General features: G+C 31.7%; 1 protein-coding gene across 1 annotated transcript in view; it reads right to left on the reverse strand.

The window, feature by feature from the left end:
* The window catches only part of IntS4 (integrator complex subunit 4), a 102017-nt gene that overhangs the window by 35638 nt on the left and 38403 nt on the right, over positions 1–27976 (reverse strand). The window contains exons 7-9 of the mRNA XM_085819590.1: positions 8510–8581; positions 4704–4869; positions 380–585 (exon numbers count right to left, since the gene is read on the reverse strand). Of these exons, the coding sequence (XP_085675716.1) occupies positions 380–585; positions 4704–4869; positions 8510–8581 (444 nt within the window). The remainder of the gene's footprint in view (positions 1–379; positions 586–4703; positions 4870–8509; positions 8582–27976) is intronic.

Genomic DNA, 27976 nt, shown 5'->3' on the forward strand with positions numbered 1-27976 from the left:
TTTGGACAAAAGAGTACTTTATTCTGCCAATACGTATAGATGTCATGCAAAAAAAAAAAAAAAAAAAAAAAACATTCTAAATGGATTTGGGAACTGTCAAAATGGATAATTCCATTGAAATATGAAACCCAGTATTTTTCACTATTAAAATACTTCCTTTACTTTGTAAAAGGAAGTAAAAGGTATGCACAAATATTTGTACCTATTTATGTATGTATTATGTATGAATTTAGTTTGTTAAAATGCAAAAGGCATTTCATTTAAAGTCATTACCAAACTAAAGCAGCATTACCCTAACTTTAATATTCAAGATGACTTATTTATAAAAATGTGCATTTAGAAAAATTGTAAACATTATACAGTTAACTGAAATATGTACCTCTAATACAACTAAAATTGTTTTCAGCTGGTCTTCCCGAAGCATTATGTGCAGACTTATTTTCTGAAGGCACTGTATAGCTTTCAGACATACTTCTTCGGTTTCATCATTGAACATGTCCACAAGAAAATCCAAAGAAATAGAAGCAAAAGAAGGGAAATGAGTAGCAAGTTTACAAAATGAGTCCAAAGTTGCAGTTCGAACCTCTGAAAAGATAAAAGACATATATATTTGCAATCTACAATTAGCTACAGAGTTAAAATAACACAATGAATAACGATTATTTGAAGTGCTAAGGCAAGAAGAATCAGTATGATATTCATAAATTTGCACCACTAGTTTTGAAGGTTTAAATACAAAATCTTTGTCTTTGGAAATGCAAGGCAACAAGAATCAGTATAATATTCATAAATTTGTACCACTAGCTTTGAAAGTTTAAATACAAATTCTTTATCTTTGGAAGTGCAAAAAATATAAACTTTTTTTGCACTTCTTCAACTGAAGAAGAAAGTTCTACATTTAAATTTTGAAAACTAATCCTGTAAATTTACGAATATTGTATTGACTTCTGTTACCATTAATAAAATTATACATACAATCAGGCAAAGTAACAACAACCTTGTGTTTGGCTTAGATTTAAGTCAAGACTCTATTGATTTCATGGACAAACAAGTACAGGTCCCTCTTCATCAGGAGCAAAGAAACCTGTAACAAAGGGAAAGCCATGGTTGTATTTATACCCAAAAGTAGTAAAGCAAATGAGAAGGTAGTGCCATCTGTCGGCAGAACTAGTAACGAAAATTAAAAAATTAAGTTAATAGAATTTTAAAAGTATTAGGAAGGACTGAACCAGAATTGAAGTCCTTAACTAAACATGATAAAATCCTTATGAGTGTGAAAAGCTCCAAGCAAACCCAATTCACCAAAGGCAGAAGCTTTTGGATAATTGTTGCAGATCCAAAGTCAAAACTGTGCTTAAATTTCCAGCTATGATCAGCTATTGAAGACTTAAATTTTGCCTTTTTGGATTCATGTTCCTTGATGTGAAACTTTACCTTTCTAATGCTTTAAAAATTCAATTAACTTTTGAATTTTTATTACTATTTCTGTCACTAGATTTCCCTTCTATGAAGATTTCGTTGCTTCTAATGAAAAGGGAACTGTAACTGCTTCCCCTCAAAAAAAAATCTTGACTAAAATCTATGGAAAACAAAAGGTTATTGCCTTGTCTAATTTCCTGTTTTTCTTCTCTCTTGACTTTTACAAATGTTAAACAGTCTTCGAAAACTGTACTTTTATGTACATTAAATTTATCTTGTATATCATCAGATCCAACAAAATTTCAGGAATCTTAAAAAAATTAAACATACACCTTTTAGTAAACATGCTGCAGCTGCACCCAAAAAGGGAAAAAAATAATAATAATAAAAGAAGCTTACCAACTTCTAGCTTTTTTAAGTACAACATATAGTACACACACACGGGGGAAGGAAAAAAAAAACTAATTAAACTTATTTCTAATATTTTTGAAACTAAAAATATTTGTATGAAATTATAAAGCCAGGGGGAGGGGGGGGAGCTGAAAAAATTATTCATAGTTTTTAAGTCCCTGTTTGGTTTTTAGAAATTCTCAAATTGTTCAGAATGTACCTTCATAGTTATTTGACACATTATGAATATTATTCGTCATGCACACATGTAAACACATATACGTAATTAAAAAATAAGTGATAAGAAATAATACACTCTTTTACAAAAAAAATCGAAACACCATGAAGGAAGTGGTTGTTTTTGATGAAATTGAATATGTGTATAGCTCATACACAGATAATACAATGATTAAAAAATCAAGGTCATAGTACCTGTTCACGGCTCACAATCACCCATTGAGAAGTAGCTAGTATTGTTCAAATTAGTAGTTGGTCGAACCGCTCTTGGCGGCAATGCATGCTTGAATTTGCCGAGGCAAGGAGTGGTAGAGGTTCCTAATGTCATCCTGCGATACATTCTGCCAGGCATTCATCAGTTGCCGCTCCAGATCTGTGATATTTTGCGGTGCCCGAATCTGGCAGCCTACTATATCCCACACATGCTTGATTGGTGAAAGGTCTGGTGACCTTGCTGGCCAAGGAAGAGTATCATCAACCGCACTACAGATATGCGAGCGGTATATGGCTTGGCATTACCTTGTTGGAAAATGGCCCCAGGATGACAAACCATGAAGGGTAATGCAACCGGCCACAGGATGGTATCAACATATCGTTGTGCTGTTAAAGACATACAGAGATGACCTCCTGGCATAAGATATAGTGCCCCACAGCATCATGCTAGGGGTTATGGCTGTATGCCTTTGTAAAACTCTTTAAAAGGCTGATTGGGACCGCTCAACCCCTCCTCTCCAGACACGAACACAGTAATCATCTGCTTCAAGAGTGAAGCGGGATTCATCACTGAACACTATACTATGCCAGTTTGATGGCAGCCATAATGATCGGCTGCGACACCACTCCAGACGACTTCGATGTTGTGGGGTCAAAGGCAATGTCTTAAAGGCCTCTGTGAGCTCTACACAGGAGGTATAGACATGGCTGCAGTGCAATCAATAGTTGACAATGATACTGTTGGGCGGTTCGGGCCTGGCATACAATCATCCTATCTTGCCTCGCATTTGTGATCCTTGGCCTTCCAGAGCCTAAATTTCATTGGCAAATTCCTTGTAGTAACAAATGCTGCCAACATCTTTGCACAGCAGTGTCTGTACGCTGCAGTTGTCGGCCTATTGCTCGGTATGACCAGCTTCATGTAACCTTACTATGTGACCACGTTCGAAGTCGTTTAGTTGTAAGGTTTCCGATATCGTTGTAATGGCATCTTTAGTTGCTTCTTTATGGAATTGCAATGGCAGCAACAAAAAAGATAAATTTTCTGCCTCTGTTACTGGATTTATATTTTGTCAATAGTGCACTAGAAATGTGCGCTATGATCGCAATTCCTTTGCCTTGAAACTTTGATCATTTGAAACGATCAAGATGTTTCTGCATACCAAATTTCGTCACGATCGCAAAAGTCCTTCTTGGTGCTTCGATTTTTAAAAAGAATGTATATATTACTTACAAACAACTAATATCTGAATCAGCTGTTAGTTGTAAAGTCAATGATTAATAGATGATTATGGCAAACCAATGTTGATAATCAGATTTTGAATATGAAAGAGTAATTAGAACCTAATGAGCGAGATTCAATTTCAGAAGTTGTTAAGGCATTTAAAATTCCATGATCTATTATGCCATGAGTACTAAAAAAATATCTCATAGAAAGGCATTTGTATGAAATATGAACAGCAGAACAGTCAACCAAACGTGATTAATAATCATGGTCAGTGACATCTGGCCATGATTGCCTTTGCTGACAAACAAATGACAATGTCTAAAATATCATCCATCCATGATTGCTTTTGCTGACAAACAAATGACAATGTCTAAAATATCATCCATATTCAATACAGAAGATAAAGCAACATGGTAAGGGTATTGAAATTTTACCTGAACATGATATAATAGCAAAAGACATCCTGAAGCACCTTTTTAACAACATGTCATTAGGCACAAATCTTACATGGCCTTGCAAATGCATAAATTGTAGCCTAAATTGCTGCAAAAGGCAGATCCAATAAATCAGAGTACCAGTAAGTACAAGCTGATTATACGGTTTGCGTAGGATACAGACTCCATAAGATCAAGTTTTTGACAAGACAATATGCAAACTGATGGTGGCTTCATAATGAAAGATAAACTAATAAGTTTGTTTTGAATCTTTCTGATTTTGTTCTGTTAAACATGCAATTAAATTAGAAATGAACGTTCAGCCACTTCTTGAACACCAAGGCTGACATTTAAATATGAGGTTTCGTTCCCTAATTACAGAAATAAATAAGTATTTACTAGGCACTGGGCAAAATAATGTCAAATTTTGAAATGTTGAAAGTACGCAGAAACATTTTATTCTTTAAATGAGCAGCTTAAAAGAAAAAAGTTTCAGATGGACGCTGGAGTAACACAGGCTTGGTTCAGATACCAGCTAGCTGACAGAATCTTTGCTGCTGAAATACAAAAACTCATGATCAAACAAGGAAATCACGTTTAGAGACTAAGACTAAACACAGATAATTTCAATTTATCTCTCATAATTGTCAAGGAATTAAATCAATTCAAATAATTACTATACTACACACTCCCGATAAGGGTTATATAATATTATATAGATATAAAAATAATCAATGTTTCTTATATAACTGATCTTTATTATAAGACAGGGATATTATTACCTTGTAATTCATCTTCAAATCCATGAACAAAAGCTCCACACGCTCCAGAACTCATAAGACTTACATCATCTTCAACTTCTTCCTTTGGTGCTTCAGTCTGCAACTTTTTTCCAGTGGACCATTCAGTGCTTTCATTGCCTTCTTTCTCACAACCCGATCGTTTTTTCTGAAACAGGAAATTTTAATTTTTAGAAGTGATCTCTTATTGGTAAATTACTTTTCAGTGTCAAATTTTATAACTTGGATATAAATGATATATTGAAAGCTTTTTTTTTAATCAATTACCTCAGGTTAAATTTATACGGTATTTCTCCTGTCTTCTTAGCATATCTTCATGGTGTAGTGGTCAGCACATTCGGCACCTTTGAGAGGTTCCTGGTTCGAGTCCTGATGAGGGCACTGCTCATTTTTCATGTCTCCTGCTTTCAAAAATACCTAATGTCTCTACAGTGGGACACAAACTAAAAAAGGTGGTGGATGATGATTCTTCACTGACAGGATTTAGTGATAGGGTCCCCTAATCCCCAGTTGCTTTTTAAAAGTGAGAGTTTATAAGGTATTTCTCCCACCTTCTTAGGTATTTCTCCTGTCTTCTTAGCATGCTTTCGTGGTTTAATGTTCAGCATGCTCAGCACATATTCGAGAGGTTGGTGGTTCGAGGCCTGGCAAGGGTATTGCTAATTTTTCATCTCTTCTGCTTCGAAGTGTTCTAATGTCTATAATTTTTTTTGCAATAATTTTGTTTGGTGACAAAGCATCACCCGTGGTAATTTGTAACCCCTATTTACTCTTGCTTCTCTCCAACAATCTGTATATATTAGTCATGCCTTGAACATGGTAGTTTTAATTACATACATTTAAGTTTCTGAAGTTTTTCAAGAATTAAAAAAAAAAAAAAAAAAAATGTTTCACAACAATTGCTGCTGATAGTCCATTGCTCAGATAATAAACTACATGCATTAGCAAAAATGTAAGTTTCATAAGTTTTCTTCTTTTGTAAAAGCATATACTTCTATCAAATTCAAGTTTTCTGTTTGCTCATTTATTTCATCTTTGGTGCTTACAATTGATCTCTTGGCTAGGGTGTGGGGGGAAAGACCATCAAGAAAAATGAGACCTGGTAACTGAAACTACAATTTTTCTTGATTTCTAGCAAATACTATTTTTTAATCTCATTTAAATATAGTAACTACTAATAGCATTTAAACCACAAAGCAATATTTCTAAATAATAATAAAGACCCAGTAACCTCCATAAATAAATTCTATCTCAAAGAAAATATTTGCTTAATTTTATCATAATAAATGGAAACAACTAAAAATAGACCAGGCAGAGCCATTCTAACATTACACAATTTTTTTGTCATATTTGACGTTTTGAACATTTCTTATTTTTAAGTTCTGAATTGAGTCAGTCTCTTCTACTCTTTTCAAAATAATCTAAAAACACAAAAAAATTCCCACATATCTATAAACTGTTTAATTTACAAAACATCACTAATTTGACAGGAAATATTCAACAGCAAAAAGCAGTAACACTTTAAAAATTATCACTTGAATCATATTACATACTACATTCTTGGAAAGCAATATCATCCTGTAATACTTTAAAAAATGTATTTTTGAATATTCTAAATAGATAGTTAAATATCTTGCCATAGTAAATAAAAGTACAGCAGAATCCCAATTAATCAATATAAACAGGACTGAGCAGTAGCAAAATAATACGGAATGAAGCCACAATATTATACCCTATAACCAACTACTATCAAAATATTATACTGTTATAATTTCTAAGAAAACTTAAATTCATATAAACTAGGTACAAAGCAAGGCATTTTAAATTACTATTAACATGAAGCCATGATTTTTAACCATAAATTACTTTATCGGCTGTAATGAAATTTTTGTTTTGGCCAATAAACTTCTAGATATTAAATATTTAAGTCTAACCAAAAGTGTTCATAAGAATTTTAATTTAGATGGTCAAGGCTTTCAATGTTAAAATTACTTGTGCAACTGTAACTCAGATCACTGGAAATTTAAAAAAAAGTCAAAAACCCTTTGAAACTCCAGATTCCACAGATGCTCTTTTTTACTAAAATAAATAATTCACTAAAAATGTAATCATGCTATATTTGTAATATAATTTGTTTGCAATTTTCTTTCTGTTAGAAATGTGATAATACTGTAATTTAATTTGTTGGCAATTTTTTGTCATTTTAAAGGTGTGTAAAGCAATTTCTTTGATATGATAAATAATGAATGTATCTTATAAAAAACAGTAATCATTATTATAAAACAATTTTTATACTGATAAAATTTTATTGCTAATAAAACTGTTAATGCATGTAATTTCATGCACTTCATATTGCATGATATTAAAAATGCATCAGAGTTTGAGGCTTCAATCTGTTGTGCATAATTAATTACATTCACCAAACTTCAATGGTAGTTCTTAATATTTACCAGTAAATGTGATTATTGTGCATTAACCAAAAGATGTGGTTATTATTAATACTAACTGGATTTTTTTTACTTACATACAAATCTAAAAATAAGGATTTATACAAAACAAAAAATTTGCAGATTCACAACCCATATTTACTATAGAAAAAATAAGCTAACATAAGAAAATGATAAAATTTTTTAAATAATGAAATGTGTTAACTTTTTCAAATAAAATATGTTAAAAATATTGTGCACTTTTGTTAACAAATTTATTTGTATATTTATGTAAGAAACAATTACTGTTAAATTAACCACTCTGTATTTCCTAAAAATAACGATTTTATTTCAACCAAAAATGACCGTAGATTACTAGTATTTATGAATGAAACAATAGTGAATTATTGGAATCACACAGTGTGATAAATATTAATGGAAGTGATAATAGATGTAAAATTCAACACATTATGGGGGGGGAAGGTGAATATCATGGTCATGACGATTATGATTGCTTTTCTTAGAAAATTGTGTTTCTCACTTGAAAGAAATATCCACAATATATGGTGAATGAGGACATAAATAGCATTAATATCTGATTATGTTTCCATGTTTTTGGGATAATCAAAAGTTTAATTATCAGTTCTATGTAATCTTAACTAATAATGATAATTATTAGGCAGTTAGCAAATGATTACTTTGCACTGAAGTGCAAAATATATATTAGAATCATTTGTTATTTACTGCAATTGCAGTACAAACACTTCTAAAAATGATTAAATAGGTATACATAAATGAAATTGTATGGATAAGATGTATTATATTAATTAGAAAGACTATTAAAAATAAAATAAAAATCATAAATTATTATTTTAATAAAATATCTACTACTTTGAAACTTAATTTAGTTAAAAAATGCATAGTTTTTATAATAAAGATGAAAATAAATATAATAAAGATGAAAATTTCATATCATATCAAATATTTTACATCTGTGAACTGGAAATTAGCGAACCCTGTGAGTGATAAATGCACTATAACCTTATAGGACACACCACAAGATATTTCTAATATGACTACAATAATTTTAATAAGTATGAAGCAAAAGGTTTTTCTCAATAAATAACTTTTGCATCAAAAAAGTAAATTCCTAAATCTTACGAAAAGCCAAATTTAGGTACTTTTCTGTTATCAGAACTGGATTCAGAAATGGACATATATATATGTACAAATGTGTACATGTGTGTATACATACACACATACATACATTTCTAAATCTGGCCCTGATAAAAAAAAAAAATTAAAATATATATATACAAACTCACATACATAGATAATTACAAGATATTAATGATCACTTACTTTTAATGTAGCCATTAACTTTTTGTCAAGGGTTTGGTTTAAAAATTCTAAACTGACTTCTTTAAATCCACCCTATGAGTAGAAACAATATTTTTAATACGAAATGCTAATAAGGCAACAACATGCAATTTATCAGCTTAACAACAAGTAAAAAATAAAGAATTCTTACAAAATATTAATTCCAGTAACAAGAAAAATATTGCTACCTTGAAATCTCAAGAAATAAGAAATCAGTTTCCCTGTGAATAAATTTTACAAAGTAAATTGAATATAGCAGACGTATTATAACAGTGTTTCTGTTATAAACTGCTCTATATGCTATATTTCTAGATATTACACAGGTGTTGCTTAAAACCAAATAAATAATGTGCTAAGCACATTATAGCAACAAAATAGCTAAGCAACAAAATAGCGATTTACAAATCACATGAATAACATGAAATAACACATTTAGTTACCAAAGATCTAAAAATCTGAAACAGAACTTTGGTCTGCATGTTCAAAATAAATTTGCCTGGGTGAAAGTGTTCATAGTAATAAGGAAGGCCTTAAATTAGATGATGACTTGCTTTCTTTGTTCAAGTGTTTTTAAAAACATACTTGTGAAGAAGATATAGTTTACATTACTTGCAAATAAAGTCAAGTTTTGATAATATATCAATTACAAGAATATATCAATTAAAGATATTTTTCTATTAATGAGACAGCAGTTGCCAAACTGGTAGTCTCTTTACATTGCCCTTTGAAGATTTGCAGTTGCTTAAGCAGATGAATTGGCAGCTGTCAATATCAGAGGTGACTGCGACCCCATCTCATAAATCCTGAAAAACAGTGTGCTATAAAAATCCTACATAAATCTAAATAATTCTGAATATTGTTGTGAAAACTCTCAAACATGCGTACATACATATTTTCAACCTTTTCCACTAGCAAATCAAAAAATATAATTTTTATTTTATTAACAATTAATTTATGTTTTACAATACCAATTCACACAGTTGCCCATCTATCTGGTTTCTCAACAATTTTTTTTTAAATAACTGCTAAGCTGAACTTACGGTTTTTTTGGGGGGGAAAGAGGGGTGATTTCTAGGAACTACTGTGTCTGCATTTTTCTTTGCTAACAACTGAAAATTCAGTAGGAACAGCAAGATATTTCAATATAGACCTTTTAAGATATTTCATTAAATGTAGCTCCCTAGAATTGCATAGAATACTCTTAAAAGGAAGAGAATATCAAAATATCATTTGATATTTTTAAAATGTTTTCACACCTTTTGATATTTATTCAACATATTTGATGCAGGCTTTAAATATTAAATTAGAATCCATGGGAAAGTTTTGTGAAATATAAAGAAATTTGGTAAACTGTCCAGTTATACAATATCCCTAAAATTTTTACCAAAAATCATCATGCCCAAAAGTTTTGCACAATGAGAGTAAATAATAATTCAGTCTTTGCAGCATTTAAATATTACTCTTCAAGGAAGTTCTTTATTCTGATATCCCTAATATAATTAAATGAACATTTAACAACAGAGACAGATTTAATTAGGTTTTTCAATGCTAGATATTTCTGTTTGCTGCCTTCTTTTAGACTGAATATTTCAACTCAAAACTTTATAATATCATCTTTTTTCAGTTTCTGTCTACTTTTTTTGCTCAGATAAGATGTATGACCTTTCACTACACTTATGAAAATTATATAATCTCTGAATAATATATTTATTCTAAAACAAAATTTGAAACAGATTTTCATTTTACAGATTTCTGATTACAGAGTCTACATTCACAAATACAGAAATTCCGGATTTGAAAAAGTAAAAATTCCAGAATTTCGGCTATATCCAGACTACAATCCCCCCCACAATATGAACAGCTACTTTTTAACCATAAATACAACTTTATTGATCCTGATACAGGATGCCATGTGCAAAACAGAAAAATAAACTCACTGCATTCATGTTGTGAAGATTGTATGAAATGATACAAATGTTTTTGCCACTGTTAAATGAAATCAGCAGTTTTATTTCTCTGAAATTAATCTGGTTAAATCTATTATGTATTTTTGTATCCAGTCATTCCTTTAATGAAGCTTCATATGTCATTAGCATTAGTTAGCTTTTGCACCAATATTTATGTCTGGCACTAAGTGGCAACCCATTAACAAAAAAAGTACCCACTTAAAAACTCACAAATTAAATTGAGTGATTTCAAAAACAGAATTAATTTTAAAATTTTAGCACTGAATTCAAAATTTATGGTTAAGAAGGAATAATATACCCCTTTTATTACATAATTTTTACTTCAACTTTGGTTACATGAATTGCCCTTATGAGATTTCAGGGTTCCTATTGAAATTTAACTTCAAATTTCACTGATTTTCCACAACCAGACAACTACTTACTAACCACACATAATGAATTGCTCATTAAATTACGTATAAGAAATGTAATTAATATGAATTAATAAAAAGAAACACATGTAGAAAATAGGCATCTAAACCATTCAAAATAGAAAGTAGCAGTTTTTATACGGAAAATATCAAATCTGATTTTTTTAAAAATTGTTCTTGAAAAGAAATTTATTAAAACATCATTCATTAAAATCTTGTCTCTTTGAAGTTTCAAAATAAAACTGAAAAGTTAAGAAAAACACTGGATTGGATAAAAATGTTAAATCAATGCAGTATTTATTATAATGAACAGCCGTACAATAGACCAACTTGTAAATTACATTTATTTCTGCAGGTTATACTTCTAAATGGAAAGGAGGCAGCAAACACATGTTTTTAAATAGAAAGGTGAACAGCAATTCACAAACAGATAAAGTGAAGAGCTATGAGTTCATGACATCAGATACGAGCTGGGTAAAATATTTTCTGCATGAAAAATAAAAACTATAATATATAACTATTTGTTTTTTTTTATAATACACATATTTTTTTATTATCTATTGTTAATAACATCAACCTTATGTTAGGAATTGGGAGAACTGATGAACTTTTTTCTCCTTCTCTTAAATTTTTGGGAAAAGTTTATATTTTTCCATACTTTTTTTTAAGGGGGGACTATATTTACCCTGACCATTTATCATTTCTGACTTGCAATGCTTACAATGTTCTTTTCTGTTAATGGCTTTTCATAGGTATAAATTATTAATGCTTTTTATTTGAATGCACATATTGTTATCAGATTCTTAAATTCCAATTTTTATAAATTAGAATGCTCAGCAGACCACTTCACAGTTGTCCCCTCTGAAAGCAAATTATTTTTAAGTATATGTTACTATTCAGATTTTTAAAATGGTATTAATTAAAATTAATTTAATTTTATATTGATATTAAGTAATTATGTTAATAGAAGAAAATGTATATTCAATTTTAATAATTCAAGGCAAATGAACTTTTGATAATCTTAGGAACTAAAAATTATATAGGAGATGGATTAAGTATGAGAAGCCTTACGATTCTTGCACAGCTATTTTATATTTAGATGTATATTGGTAACAGCACCACAGCCACTGTGCTTTAAATCCCTCTTTCGTTGCTAAGACTAAAAGTGGGAAATTCGTAGGTAGGATAACTAGTAACAAGTTTCATAAAATGTCAGTCTTGGGAGAAAGGTGATAGACAACTGCTATGTCTAACTTTCAAACTCTGATATTTTCAGCTACAGTACGATATGCATAATTAATCTGAATTTTATATTTTTGGAAATCTGGGAGGACTACAGTTTCAGAACAGTGAACTAAAGCATCATCAAAAGCTAAAAAAAGTAACTGATATATTGTTTTATTTGCAGAGTCATAATCTAACCACAAAGAAGGGGGGGGACTCTCAAATCCTTCTTAAATTTACACGTTTACAACACTAAGCTTATTTCTAAGACAATCTAATTTGTTACATTTCACTTAAAACAGAAAAATTAAGACATTCATTGCCCAAACACTAAAGAAAAGAATCAAGAAACAAAAAAAAAAAAAAAAAAAAATAGAACTAGATTTTATTCTTGTATGTATCTAAATACGGCTCCCTAAAATTGAACAGAATACTCTTCAGAGGAAAAGAATAACAGCACTTAAATTTTGACATTGAACCTTACCTTGACAAAACCTGTAAGGTAAGTAAACTTTACAAACTGAATTGCTTTATTATAAAGGAAAATAATAGTAAAATAAAAATACAAGTTCAAAGAGCCATAGTACGATAGTTCCTCTTCAAATAGGCATAGAGAAACTTTAATTAGCCATGTAGATACATAACTGAGATCCTTTGGAAGTTTGAAAAAGCAATTTGACTGAATTAATCAGTTTCACTTTTCCTTACTCGCAAAGTATTTCTACAGGTGATGATTTATTTCTTAATAAGACTGAATTTCCATAAAATAATGGTAGTTAATTCCCACAGAATCTAACAAATTTAAAACTGATACATGAACTGCTCTCCTAAAAGAACTCCACTTCCTAAAACATTTGTTACTCCTCACTGGTAAATCCTTCACTGACAAAATAGTACTGGTTTAATTCTAATCCAATCATCAAATTGTAACAAGAAACTGCATTTGGCTTGCAGAATAAAAACAACTGTATCACTCATAGCAGATGTACTTTTCAAATTACTGCACTCTTTTTTCAAGCAGAAATACAATACCTTATGCCAATTAAAACAAAAACAATGCCCTAATTCATTTTAGTAAAACAGAAATAAGAGTACTTACAAATTATACCAGCTCATATTTTCTTGGCAAACATTTTTTGGTACAAGTATATAGTTTTTGGCAGCAAACAACTTCAGAGACATTTTGACAACTCTTATCTGTTTTTTGTATCTAATTTTTCTTCTATAAAAAGAACAACCTCAGTAACAATCATTTGGATTTTTGTTTTGGATCTTTCAGTGCATAGATTTCATTCACTACTTTATTTTATTTTTTATTTTAGCTGCTAAGCATTTTATTAATAATGACAAGCAAGTAAAGCTTCCAGAATTTGCCACAGATGAAGTCAGAAGCTGCATACCAAATGTCACTGGCAATATTTTGTAACTAAAATGTCATCACTAAGAAAATGTGAATAGGAATGGTTGGTAAGTACTGAATAAGTTATGTGTTTTGCTCTATATGAATACAAACAAATGCTTTATTAAATTATAGTACACTAAAACTAAGATAATGCAAGACACAATAACACGCCGTAATATGGCGCCACTTGCTTGTTCCTGTCCAGGCTTCCTTATCTTATCTAATCATTATTTCCTATCTTATTCATTTGAGGTTTTGCAGCTGAGGATGGTGGTTTGGTAAAACCATCGAAACTTGTCCTGTGAAAATTTTGAAAATATAACACTGATTTTTGTTGTTTGACTTCTGAATTAGTAAGATAATGCATTTAACCCTTTCAGTCCTAATGGGCACATACATCCCAGAGATTAGATTTCATGGCCTATTGGGTAAATAAAGCTCACTTTTAAATGTTTATTATTATTATTATTATTATTATTATTTGCAGTGTTTTTAAGGAATCATGGAACAAATATATGACTAAAGAAACCTAGCAACATTAATTGCAAATGGCGCACTTATGTTCTTGAGCACACTGTTTACTTAAGTTTCGATTAGTCTATTTTTTTTAATTTTACAGTAAATACAATTATATCTAAGGCATGCTTAGTATGAAATAGTTCTTATTGTTCTTATTAAGTAGTAATTTAACTTTTTTAACGTCACATTTAAGAAATTTTGAATAAATTCTTTTTGTGGGACATATTGTCTCAATGGTATTGAACAGTGGGTTAATATGTCCAAATCAGTGATTAAATTACTACATATTGATATATTATGTTTATGTTTATGAAATGTATATAAAAATTTTTGTTGTATCTGAACTGGCGCATGTGGCAGAGTTCACAGTTTTTAATACAGTGAAACCTCGTTACAACAATATTTTAGGGACCAAATAAATATATTGTTGTAGAGAGGCATATTGTTATATCCAGGGCCCACTATTTTGAGCATTTAATAAGTTTTTTTTTTTTTTTTTTTTTTTTTTATTATTATTAGTTTAAGGTGCATAACATACTACTTTTAAGTCTATATTTAGAAGAAATTAATTTGTAAAATACTAATAATAGTGGTTTAAATACTAAAAAAATAAATAAATAAGATAAATTCAGAAAATAAGCACAGATATATTCAAATACCTGAAAACACTTTTTATTGAAAATAATCCAATATTTTTGTTTGTTTATTGATTTTTTTAACTGTTAAGTTCACCAATACTGTATGCATTGAGTCTAGTGCAAGAATCTGTTCTTCATTTGTCGACAGAAGGCTTGAAAAAAATGTCCGTAGAGAATTCACAGATTGAAGAGCTTCCTGGGATGACAATAAGACTGCGATGGACCTGTATTATCATCATCAATATCATCATCATCTTCATCATTGTTTCCTATCTCATCAGTAATTTCAGAGAGAATATCTTCATCAGTAACTCCTGCGAAAACCATAAGATCATCATCTTATGGTTTTCGCAGGATTTCGCATCTTATGGTTTGGAATTAGTATAGAAGACTGCTGTTAAATAGTCTTCTATACTAATTCCAAACTTTTTACCGCTTGTTTCCTCAAGTTGGGATACGGATTTTTTGATGTGCAAAACACATTCTTGATCATCTGAGAGATCATTGTCTATGGAATTTTCATCGTTATCAGATTTCTTATCTTCCATAACACAAAGACCGGCCTTTTTCCAGCAATTCCGAATGGTTTTTTCTGTTACTTCCCACCAACTTCCAGCAATATTGTCACACGCTTCCTTGACATTTACAGCTTTGAAAGGGTCTTCTACTTTATTTTCAAAGTTTACAAGTATGGAGTCCACCAACCGTTTTCTGTAATATCCTTTGAAGCACTTAATTATGCCCATATTAAGAGGCTGTAAAATTGAAGTGCAATTGGCAGGGAAAAAAGCGATTTCGATATTTTGTAGCTTTGGAAATGACGTGTGAGCACCGCAGTTATCTATCAACAAAACGATTTTTTTCTTTCTAATCTTCATTTCATTGTTTAACTTCTGTAACCATTCGGAAAAAAATTTAGACGTCATCCAAGTCTTCTTATTTGCTTTATACTCTATCAGGTTCAATGTTCCGTCTTACTTTCTTTGGGAACATGCAAGGACCTGACTCGGAACAGAGAGCTTACTAAAGCTATGTTCAATAACTGTGGGAAGTAGACAGGATACACAAGAAGGGTATACAAACCCCTTTATTTTTCTCTCTTTATAATAATTTCAGTACTTAGGAATACAAAGACCCACTACTTATGGTCTAAACGTAAGAATATAAAAATATAACTAAACTCTAACTCAACTTTGAAATAATAAACGTGGAAGATTGGCCTTATATTAACAGGAAGCTGTATGTAGTACACAGAACTGTTAACACTACAATACGTTTAAAATTATCATGAGGATTAAACCTCTGGCCTGGAAGGCAAACAGCAACCGAGTAAAACTTCGAAGGCAAGCGGCCTGCTTCGACTAACTCCTTCCTCTCTCTCGCTTGGCAAAAAGCCACAACTTAAGTACTTGGCGTTCGCCAGACAAATTTTGCATAAATAAGTTAACGCTTTTAATTCTGGCCGGAAATAGAAAATAAGAAGTGATAGTAAAGATTTAAAATAAAATAAACGTTAGTAAAACTTAAGATCCTTACATACTTCCCGCCAGAGTTAATTAGCTTGAAACTGAGGTCTAAAACGACCTTGTTGAAAACTTTTAGCTCTAGAATCTAACGCGAGGCCAATCTTTTACAAACATTTCTCACTAGAAACTAGAAATTTAAAAAAAAGAAATTTGTTTTTACAATAGCAGCTCCAAGGAAACGCAATTTTTTCATCTGTACTGCATCTAAACAGGAGCTTTTTATTCAAATCTGGTTCCTTCCAGAGATCTGGAAGGAAAACTAGTTTAATGAAATGTTACACAATGAAATGGCAAGTAACATGCATATTTATATTTCTCTTAACATTCTTATTTCATTCATGACTATTTTAATTATCTCTCCCCGTGCTCTCTGACATGTGTTGTAAAAGAACACCAAACACGAATGTATTTATGTATACGTGTTCAACACTTCCTCCTACAATCAAAACACTAACGTGTTAAAAATTCAACATACCAAGACCTCGTAACACACCCTAACTTCAACTCTAAACCCTGAGGTACTATTCTGAAAGTGGCTAACTCTGAAGTGTAGCGTCAGAGAGCCTAACTACATTCATTCAACCTTTAACACATATTCACCATGATTTGGTCTTTTTACAGTCACACGAATAAAAAAAATTTTTAACATTACTTTCACTTTTACCATATCACGGTATTTCTTAACATTTAAAATAACAGTTCACATTGTATATAAGAACATATTAACATATTAACCGTTAATTTTACGCATTTGAAAACATACATTAGTAGTACATTGTTAACTTCTATTCTTTTCAAAGCAAGTGCCAATTCTTTCTACATTGAAATACTACATTTCAAAAAGTCTTTCAGACTAAAACTTCTTTCTTGCCAGAATGTTTAAAATAAAATTTATACAATAACTTTTACAATATTTAAGTCTTTACACATCGCTATTATACATCAACTTTAGTTTTACGCGCGAGTAATTGAAAAACATAATACCAAAATCGGTAACAACTCATTTCTCCCTCTTTTGGCGATAAAGGTAGACCTCACATGAGGTAAAACTTCTTGAAATCTGCCACTTGCAGTAAGAATGAAAGATTCGGTTCAGCCATTACTAAAGTAACAAATGCTATTGAATCATTAATTGCAGCCGGTAACCTTGAAGACCTTGAAGAATCACTGGAAAGTTTAAAAGTAAAAGCTATTTCTTTGAAAGCGTTAGACGAAAAAATTAAAACTTTGACTGATGTTAATGACATTGAAACCGAAATCGAAAGTGCCTTGGAATACGAAGAAAAAATTTCGAAATGGAGCTTTAGAGGCACAAAATTATTGAAAGAAAAAAGAAATAGCAATAATTCGCTAGTTTCTAATGGTTCTTCTAATGATAGTAACAATTTATCTATTTCTGGTGTCTATAGAAGTTCTGATTATAATGTTAAATTGCCTAAGATTGTGATTGATAAATTTTATGGAAATGCTGAAATGTGGCAGACATTTTACAATTCTTTTGATACGGCAATAAATCAAAACGTAAAACTATCTAAAGTAGATAAGTTTAATTACTTGCTTAGCCTGTTAGGCGGTGCAGCTTTAAAAACAATAGAAGGCTTTTCTTTATCTCCAGAAAACTACGACGAAGCTTTTATAATTCTCAAAGATAGGTATGGTCGAAAAGATCTCCTTATTAATTCTTACATGCATAAACTTTTAAATTTACGGCCTGTCCGAAGTTCTAATGACATTAATTCTTTGAGGGAATTATATGATACCTGCAACGTACAAGTAAGGTCACTAAATTCGATAGGGGTCAAGACCGAATCGTATGGAAAGTTACTATACCCTTTGTTAATGAAATGCATACCTCAGGATTAGAGCCAAGCTGTAGAGGTTACAAATATGTTCTGTGTGCTGTTGATCAATGTACAAGGTGGCCCAAAGCGGTGCCATTGAAGAATTTGAATGCCAAAGCAACATGCGATGCATTGTTGCAAATCTTTTCACGCACCGGAATTCCTCAAATTGTTGCTTCAGATCAAGGAACTAATTTTACTGCTTCGTTGACTCAAGAGTTTTTGAAAAGGATCGGATCGTCCCCAAGGTTCTCGACTCCTTATCATCCAAGTTCAAATGGCCTGGTAGAAAGATTTGATGCTGTTTTAAAGGGAATGATACATCATACCGTTAGAGAACATTCGAAAGATTGAGAGAAACATCTACCGTATTTACTTTGGGCCTACTGAGAAGTTCCTAATGCTACGACTGGTGTTAGTCCGTTCCAAATGCTTTATGGAAGACGTCCTAATGGCCCGTTGTCTATTTTGAAATCGTCATGGACTAATGAAACTCTTGTTCCTCATGGACAGTTAAGTTCAGTTACCGATTATCTGAATGATTTGAAGACGAAATTGGAAAAAGCTGCTGAATACGCAGGACTTACAGATGTTGGAAAGCAACAAGCTTATGCATTCTACCGTAACCGAAAGACTCGTCATAAAGAATTCAAGAAGTATGCCAAGAAAGCAGAAACCGTATCGAATACCTGAAGTTCTAAGAAACGAAGCTGATCGTCAAATAGATAAGCTTTTACAGCTAAAGCTAATCGTTGAATCAGAAAGTGAATATGTGCATCCAGTAATTTATGTGTTAACAAAATGGAACAGTAACATTATGTGTAGACTAAAAGACTATGCTGAATTTATTGATGACGTGACTTAAAATGACATGATTATATTTCCCAGTGAGTGAAGCATGACTGATACTATGAACTATAAGACATTTTGACTGTTTAGTTTGAATTTTTTTTTTTTAGCTAAAATGCTAAATTTTTTTTCTAACGTTATGTAATAGGTTTAAAGATTTAGCCAGGGTTTGCTAAAGTATTATGTTTAATGTTAATGATTGATTTGTATTGTCTCGTTTATATGATAACTGCTTATATGATTATGATTATGTGAAGGATTTAAGTTTGAAATGTTAATTGAATGTTACATCTTTTTAAATGAATAGGATTACTGAATTTATGTTGAAGTAATTTTAATTTAAAATGGTAAGAATTGGTTAATTAAGTTCGAAAATTTCACGAATGTTATTTTATTTTGTTTCAAGAAATGTTTATATATGTGGATTTGACAGGTCATTGAAAGACGCAATCAAATCTTTTCGAGGGGAGGTGTCATGACGTGATGACCACGCATGCGCAGTTCAGCCGAACGGCCTGCAACGCCTCTCTCTCATGAGACTTATTAGAGAAGAGTAGTTAGTAAGAGTAGCGAGGTAACGAAGAAACGTGTTTTATGTCAGCTTAGATGCGAGATACGAAGTGATACTTGTGTGTTCATCGTTTGTACTTATTATTTTTATTTGTGTGTTAATAAAATGTTGTGCCGTTAAAATGGCTGTTTTATGCAACGCACACAACACGCTACGTCTACGGTAGGAAGTATATACATATCCAGAAGCTACACGCCCAAGAAAAAGAAGGATATGACCACTGTCATATCCTTCTTTTTTCTTGGGCGTGTAGCTTCTGGATATGTACTTACTTCCTACCGTAGACGTATCGTGTTGTGTGCGTTACATAAAACAGCCATTTTAACGGCACAAAACTTTATTACCACACAAATAAAAATAATAAGTACAAACAATTAACACACAAGTATAACTTCGTACTGACATACAACACGTTTCCTTCGTTACTTCGCTACTACCTACTAACTACTCTTCTCTAGTAAGTCTCATGAGAGAGAGGCGTTGCAGGCCATTCGGCTAAACTGCGCATGCGTGGTCATCACGTCATGACACCTCCCCTCGAAAAGATTTGATTGTGTCTTTCAATGACCTGTTAAATCCACATATATAAACATTTCTTGAAACAAAATAAAATAACATTCATGAAATTTTCGAACTTAATTAACCAATTCTTACCATTTTAAATTAAAATTACTTCAACATAAATTCAGTAATCCTATTCATTTAAAAAAATGTAACATTCAATTAACATTTCAAACTTAAATCACTCACATAATCATAATCATATAAGCGAGACAATACAAATCAATCATTAACATTAAACATAATACTTTAGCAAACCCTAGCTAAATCTTTAAACACATTACCTAACGTTAGAAAAAAAATTTAGCATTTTAGCTAAAAATAAAATTCAAACTAAACAGTCAAAATGTCTTATAGTTCATAGTTCATAACGTCAGTCGTGCTTCCAGTCACTGGGAAATATAATCATGTCATTTTAAGTCACGTCATCAATAAACTCAGCATGGTCTTTTAGTCTACACATAATGTTACTGTTCCATTTTGTTAACGCATAAATTACTGGATGCACATATTCACTTTCTGATTCAACGATTAGCTTTAGCTGTGAAAGCTTATCTATTTGATGATCAGCTTCATTTCTTAGAACTTCAGGTATTCGATACGGTTTCTGCTTTCTTGGCGTACTTCCAGGTTTCAGTTTGATGCTGTGTTCTCTCACATTGGCGATTTTCGGAATACCAGTTCTTAGGTTCTTATGCTTTCTTAAAATCTCCATAAGTTCTTTCTTCTTATGCGGTTCAAGGTGTGTAAAATCACATTCCTCATTAGAATAGTGTTCTTTTGCTTTCCATGGAACAATTCTTGGAACGTTTTCAACTTCGCCGAAATCAATATCTGTATCATATATCACACCGACATTATTCACAGCGGTATTGAACTCTCGTATCTTGTTTGCGTGAACGTGCTTCGATGAATTGTCAGGCATTTGTACTATGTAACTATAATCAGTATGCTTTTTCATGATCGTAGCAGGTCCCATCCATCTGGCATAAACTTTGTTTTGGCTATCAGGGATTAAAACTATAACCCTGTCACCTTCCTTGAATTCTTTATGACGAGTCTTTCGGTTACGGTAGAATGCATAAGTTTGTTGCTTTCCAACATCTGTAAGTCCTGCGTATTCAGCAGCTTTTTCCAATTTCGTCTTCAAATCATTCAGATAATCGGTAACTGAACTTAACTGTCCATGAGGAACAGGAGTTTCATTAGTCCATGACGATTTCAAAATAGACAACGGGCCATTAGAACGTCTTCCATAAAGCATTTGGAACGGACTAACACCAGTCGTAGCATTAGGAACTTCTCGGTAGGCCCAAAGTAAATACGGTAGATGTTTCTCCCAATCTTTTGAATGTTCTCTAACGGTATGATGTATCATTCCCTTTAAAACAGCATTAAATCTTTCTACCAGGCCATTTGAAATTTGATGATAAGGAGTCGAGAACCTTGGGGACGATCCGATCCTTTTCAAAAACTCTTGAGTCAACGAAGCAGTAAAATTAGTTCCTTGATCTGAAGCAACAATTTGAGGAATTCCTGTGCGTGAAAAGATTTGCAACAATGCATCGCATGTTGCTTTGGCATTCAAATTCTTCAATGGCACCGCTTCGGGCTACCTTGTACATTGATCACAGCACACAGAACATATTTGTAACCTCTACAGCTTGGCTCTCCAGGTCCTAGGATATCCACATTAATTACCTGGAATGGTTCTTTAGGACGTGTTACTGGCGTAATCGGAACTTCATCAAAGGAACGCTTTTTCGCTTGAAGTTGACAAGAAGTACAAGCACTGCAGTATTCATTTACATCTTTCTTGATTTCAGGCCAATAGAACGAATATCTCAAACGTTCAGCTGTCTTCTTGGTTCGCAGGTGACTTCCCCATAAGCTAGAATGAGCTAAGTCCAAAATCTGTTTTCTTCTTTCTTTGGGTACGACCAACTGGTAAACTCTTTCTCCTAGAACTTTATCTTTATGATACAAAAAGTTGTCAATAAGAATAAAGTTTTTACTTCCGTTCTTAACATTTTGCCAGCATGTTTTTAAAGATGGGTCATTCATTTGTTGCACTGGAAACAGTTCTGAATCCGAAACACATTGATCGTGTCCCGTGCTACCTTTGGAATCATCCTTACCTGTATCTTCATATACAAGAGCACAACATTCTATTATCTTCTTAACAGTTTCATTACATTTTTCATTAATTAGGTTTTCCCTATCATGGTTAAGTATTTCGTCAAAATTTTCAGTTTCATGAAAAGGCACTTCACCGAAACTAAGTAACTTATGTTTTAGCCACTTATGTTTTAATGTTAAATAATTAAATCCTATAAAACTTATTTTAAAGTATTTAAGTAATATTTTAATTCTTTTAAACGTTGGTATGATGTTTTTAATTCGAAAATCAATTTAAGCAATATTTTAATCCAATTAAATGTTGGCGCAATGTTTATATAACGGTGTTTTTATTCTATTATATGAAGTAATAAGTTAACCTTACTTTAGCATTTTATACTCTTAGTAAATGTATTTATTTACATTTGCCAGCCATCTTAAAAATCAATGTTTTCAACAAAAAATTAAATCATTATTTTTAATGATATTTATTTTTTTAAAGTTTCTAATACTTTACTATATGCATAAAATACGTAAAAACAGCATTTTTCAAGATGGCTGATGACTATAAAAACCGCGCCAACAATTGCGTCAATGTAAATCGCCAAAAATCCGTGCAACCGTCTACCAAAGTAGCACCTAATGTTTTTCTCTTGAAAGTATAAGATAAAATATCATTAATTATACTTTGCTTTTCAGAATTTGTTGTTTTTTTGTATTCTTTTATGTTATTTATTGCTCATTTCACTGTTTTTAAGATATTGAAAGGTTTTGAGTGATTTTTTTTAGGAAACAAAGTTTTAACCTCCTTTATACCATTTGAGTTCTTAAGATTTTGCAAAGGGAAGTTGGTTAATTTATTTATTAGGATAATTAATATTTGTATTAAGGGATATTGCTTATTTAATTGTAATTTTGTTATATGTAATAACTTTTTTATGAAGTTGTTCTGCAGAGTAAAATTCTATGCAGTTTTTAAATTTAGCATTTGGTGTTCCCTTCAACCATTTTCCCGCTACATTTAAAAGCCAGACGAAGGCTGGCAGCGAAGCTGCTAGTGTGATATAAAAATACATGTGACATAAATTCTTCTTCTTCTTCTTCTTCTTTTTTTTTTTTTTTTTTTTTGTTTTGTTTTGTTTTGTTTTGTTTTGTTGTTGTTGTTGTTAGTGCATAAATAAAAACAAAGAAAACTCTAAAAACTATTTCATAAATACACTCATGTCCAAAATTATGTTTACATGCATAAATTCACGGATTTCTCAGAGACTATGACTTATAATTTAATGAATTTTCGTGGAATCATACATAACACGATGACACATAAATGCAAAAGAAAAAATTGAAGATCACTTCATATGATATAAAATTGTAGCATGAAAAATAAAAATGGTAATAAAGTGTAACAAAGAGAGTTAAGAAAAAAAGGGAATGATTCAGAAAAAGAATTAAGTCTTACGAATTTAATATGGAATATGATCTCCCCTGACTTGTACACACATATCACAACGTGTTTTAAGGCTGGAAATAACGTTGTTAACCACAGTTTGGGGAATTAATCTCCACTCTTCCAGCAATGCCGTCTTCAGAGCATTTACATCTCTAGGAGGAGGATGTATACGTGCAATTGCTCTTCCAAGGTAGTCCCATAAGTTCTCTATCGGGTTAAGGTCAGGAGAGTTTGGTGGCCAAGGTATTCGCTTAATGTCTTCACTTTCAACGAATTCATCAACGAGGTTTGCTCGATGTGGACGGGCATTATCATCCATAAATAAAAAGTCAGGTCCATATGCACCCCTGAAAAGTCTTACATAAGGATCTAAGAACTCATCCCGATATATCTGGCCTGTCACAGATCCGCTGCTGAACACGTGTAGGGGCGTACGTCCATCGATTATTATTCCACCCCATACCATCACGCCTCCACTACCGAAATGGTCACGTTCCACAATGTTCGAGGGATCATTTCGTGTTCCTGACTCCCTCCAGATGTAAACATGTTTAGAATCACCAGTTAAACTAAACCGCGACTCATCAGTAAAGAGAACATGGGACCACTGATGTTCAGTCCAGTTTTGATGTTCTTTACACCAATTAAAGCGATCCCTCTTTTTCTGTGAAGACAGTAAAACACATACCCTTAGCTTTCTGGCATAAAGGCCTTTTTCATTAAGCCTTCTGTATATTGTTTGCCGTGATGCAACAGTTCCAGTGGCGGCTGCAAGCTCTGAACTTAACTGGCGAGCAGTAGCCTTTCTGCTACGACGGGCAGTTAATGCCAGATACCGATCTTCAGAAGCAGTTGTCATTCGTTTCCGACCTTGTCCAGGCCTCCTTACAACACTTCCATCATTTTGAAACTGTTTCCATAGCTTAGAGACTGTCTGTCTTGAAATATTCAGACATGTGGCTGTTTCCATGATTGACTGCCCTGCTTCTAAACAGCCGATAATTTGCCACTTTACAGATTCTTCCAAATGATACTTCGAAGCCATAACAAATCGCTTTGAGTCCCTACACACTGAAATCAAACGCTTTGTTGCAGAAATTCACTCAAATATTCAGTTTGCGCAAAGCGCTTGATTCACCCTTGGATGACGTAACCCCTAGATTTGCATATCACAAACCGTTTGATTACTTTTGATTGGATAATGCTAATTAGGCTTGGTTTTCACACATTCCCTACAAATAGGGATCACATTGTTTCGATATTTCATTGAATATCATCATTTTTGGGTATGTAAAGATAATTTTGGACATGAGTGTATAAATCATTATATAATATAAATCATTCTTCCATTTATAATATTTTGGCACAAAAAAGAATTATGCTCTGTCCTTAGTCTTAATAATTTTTCAAAGTGAAGTGGAAAATCTCAAGTATAAAATTATATTTTTAACTATAAATAACTAAAATAGTACTCAACTAAACATTTATACAGATTTTATTAATGAATTTCAGCTCCCAAGCGTCTGAGCGGTAAAGTCATTAAACACTGGTAGTTTAACCTAGGTTTAATTCCAGGCAAACAGACTGGCTACATGGATATTTTTGTGGTTTGCTCCATGTGCAATGTGAGGAACTGCTAGTTTTCCTTAGAAGATCACATAGAAGTCATCAATTTATTCATTTTGTTTACACAAATGAGCATTATTCCTATATTTCGGACACTCATAGTTAGAACAATCAAACCCGCTTTCATGCACCAATGTAAAACAGATTTCCCTTTTTTCATTTCTAAGAAGTATAAAAAAATTTGTAAAACTGTAGTACAATAACTCATCTGTTTCCCAACCCAAATCATTTCCATAATGTGATTTAAATCTAAAACATCCAGACAATAGAAAGTATGTTAAAGATTATTATCCAAATTCTAATCAAACCGCTGCGCAGCTTAAACATGTAAACTGAGGGAAAAAAAATAATAATAATAAAAAATGTGGGACAGCTTTATATCTTCCGTTCTACTGGGCCAATTCAGGTAATTCAACTTACGTTTTTCATGTCTCGAAAGCACGACTTACAACACGTATTAGATTTATATATGGCATTGTTCTAAAATAGGTATTTTGACACAAAATCAGACATTTTCTGAAATCTCATGCCAATGGTTTTTCATATTTCGTTTCTACGACTCAAATTATGACAGACTGCCAAGTTTTGTAAAAATCGCAAGAACAATTTTTAAAAAAATAGCTCTCAAAATTTTAACTCCTCCATGTTAATTGAATCTTGTATATATTTATTAATATCTCTTTTTTTATTCAATTTATTTGATTCTTCTTTCACATTTCGAAATATAGGTTCATTCCAAATAAAACTGGCCCATTTTTTATGATTCATTTTTAAAATTCGTATTTTTAAATAGTTTTTATAAATATTTCGAAAAACATTTAATACCTATAAAAGTTTTACCATCATCTTAAGCATATTTGCAAAGTATTAGACTTCTTCATTCAAAATTTCCTAGGCTATGCGTGAATTTGCATATTGGCGCGTTTTGAAATTTGGCATATTTAGTATAAGCGATAATAACGCCAAATATACTTTACGCACTTTGTTAAAATTATTTGAAAGTATGAACGATGACTTTTTTCCGTTCGTGTACAATGAGAAAAAGGGGAAAAAAAAAAAAAGTTTCTGTAAATTAAGAAATCTGCCAAGTGAATTATTCTTAGCGCAAACTGAAAAAAAAAATGGGCCAAGGTAAATTATTGAATTTCTCCATAAATTTTGCACCAAATTTTATAAAATTAAATATTTAGGCATAATTTGAATCATAGAATTGAAATATGGAAAAACACTGTCATGTCATTTCAGAAAAAGTCCGATTTTGTGATAAAATACCTATATTGGAACAATGCGATGTATAAATCTAATAGATATATATCCTAATTCGCGCTTTCGATACATGGAAAACGCAATTTGAATTTCGTCAATCGGCTGAGTAGAACGGGAGTTCCCATTTTTTATTTTGCGCAGTGTACATAACGCTGTACTAAGTGCGCATACACACGAGTTCGATCAATTAAAATCTTTTTAATCATTGGTCAAATTCAAATCAAACTACTATACAGTTTGAATTTTTTCAAACGTTGCATTAACAGCTATCTGCGCTTCCAGAAAACGTAACATAGAGGATGCCAATATAGGTGTGCTTTTTGTGCAGAAAACATTTTGTCACCAAATAGTGGGTTAAGTTGCATTCTACTTATCTTTTATGGCATCTTTATAACAAATATCACATTATCATACATTTTAATGCAGAGCAGAGTCAATATATAGTGATATAATTTAATAGCAGCCGACAAAGATCTTGTTCTGATACCATGTGGTTTAAAAATAATGCAAATAACTTAAATAGAAACATAACTAACAACGAATTATATTACATAAATGTCATATGAAAGTAATTTTATTTATAAAAGTAAAATATTTAAGAAGGTTGCTTTACAGGTTGAGATAATACTGTAAGGGATTGATAGATGCATAAATATACTTTTAACTCATAGTGAACAAATGACTTTTTTTACAAATAACTTATTCAGTTTGTGATAATTATTTTCATTTAGATTTCGTAAATGTGAATGCCAAAACGTATTTATTATTGGTGCTTCAGTAGCTCTGAAACTGATGAACTTTACAGTGGTAAGCATTCAGAAAGTATGATGATTTCCTTTATAAGCATGAATAAAGATTGTTACTTAAATACATGCCAGATTACTTATATAAAACGTATAGTGAGCTTTAACTTAATTAATATACTGAAAAATGAAGTTATAAGCAAGCTGTTCCAGACTCAAAAATAACAACAACAACAAAATTGCGAAGTTTTAGCTTACCCACATAATCACATAACTCTTTATGGCTCATTATTAGACACCTATTATGTACTTCACCTATACATAGATAGTAATGTATAAAATCTAAACACCTACACAAGCACAACGAAATTAAAATGGTGTCTTATACGCAATACATAGTTATATGAACTGTAACCTCTCAGTGCAAAATAAATTCGACAGAGTATTCAGATAATACCATCCAATTTTCACAAAAAGACTTAGACCTTACATGGACACGAACAAAAGTATATGGCTTGACTTGCACAGTACCGAATTTTTCTTTGCGTAATAGGAATTCGAGGTCCTCAAATTTATTCAGCGGCTTGTATTGCTCAGTTCTTGCACTATTAATTATTTTGTTACTTTTCTATTATCGGGACGGGATTCAAAAATGTATTATGGATCACAGCTTAAATTGCACCGGAGTCAAGCTCCGGTACTTCTCAGTTTCTGAAATAAATCATGATTCTAATCGGA

Source organism: Stegodyphus dumicola, chromosome 1 (assembly GCF_044657685.1).
Source record: "Stegodyphus dumicola isolate Sdum_Otavi_A_Nest chromosome 1, ASM4465768v1".
NCBI lineage: Eukaryota > Metazoa > Arthropoda > Arachnida > Araneae > Eresidae > Stegodyphus > Stegodyphus dumicola.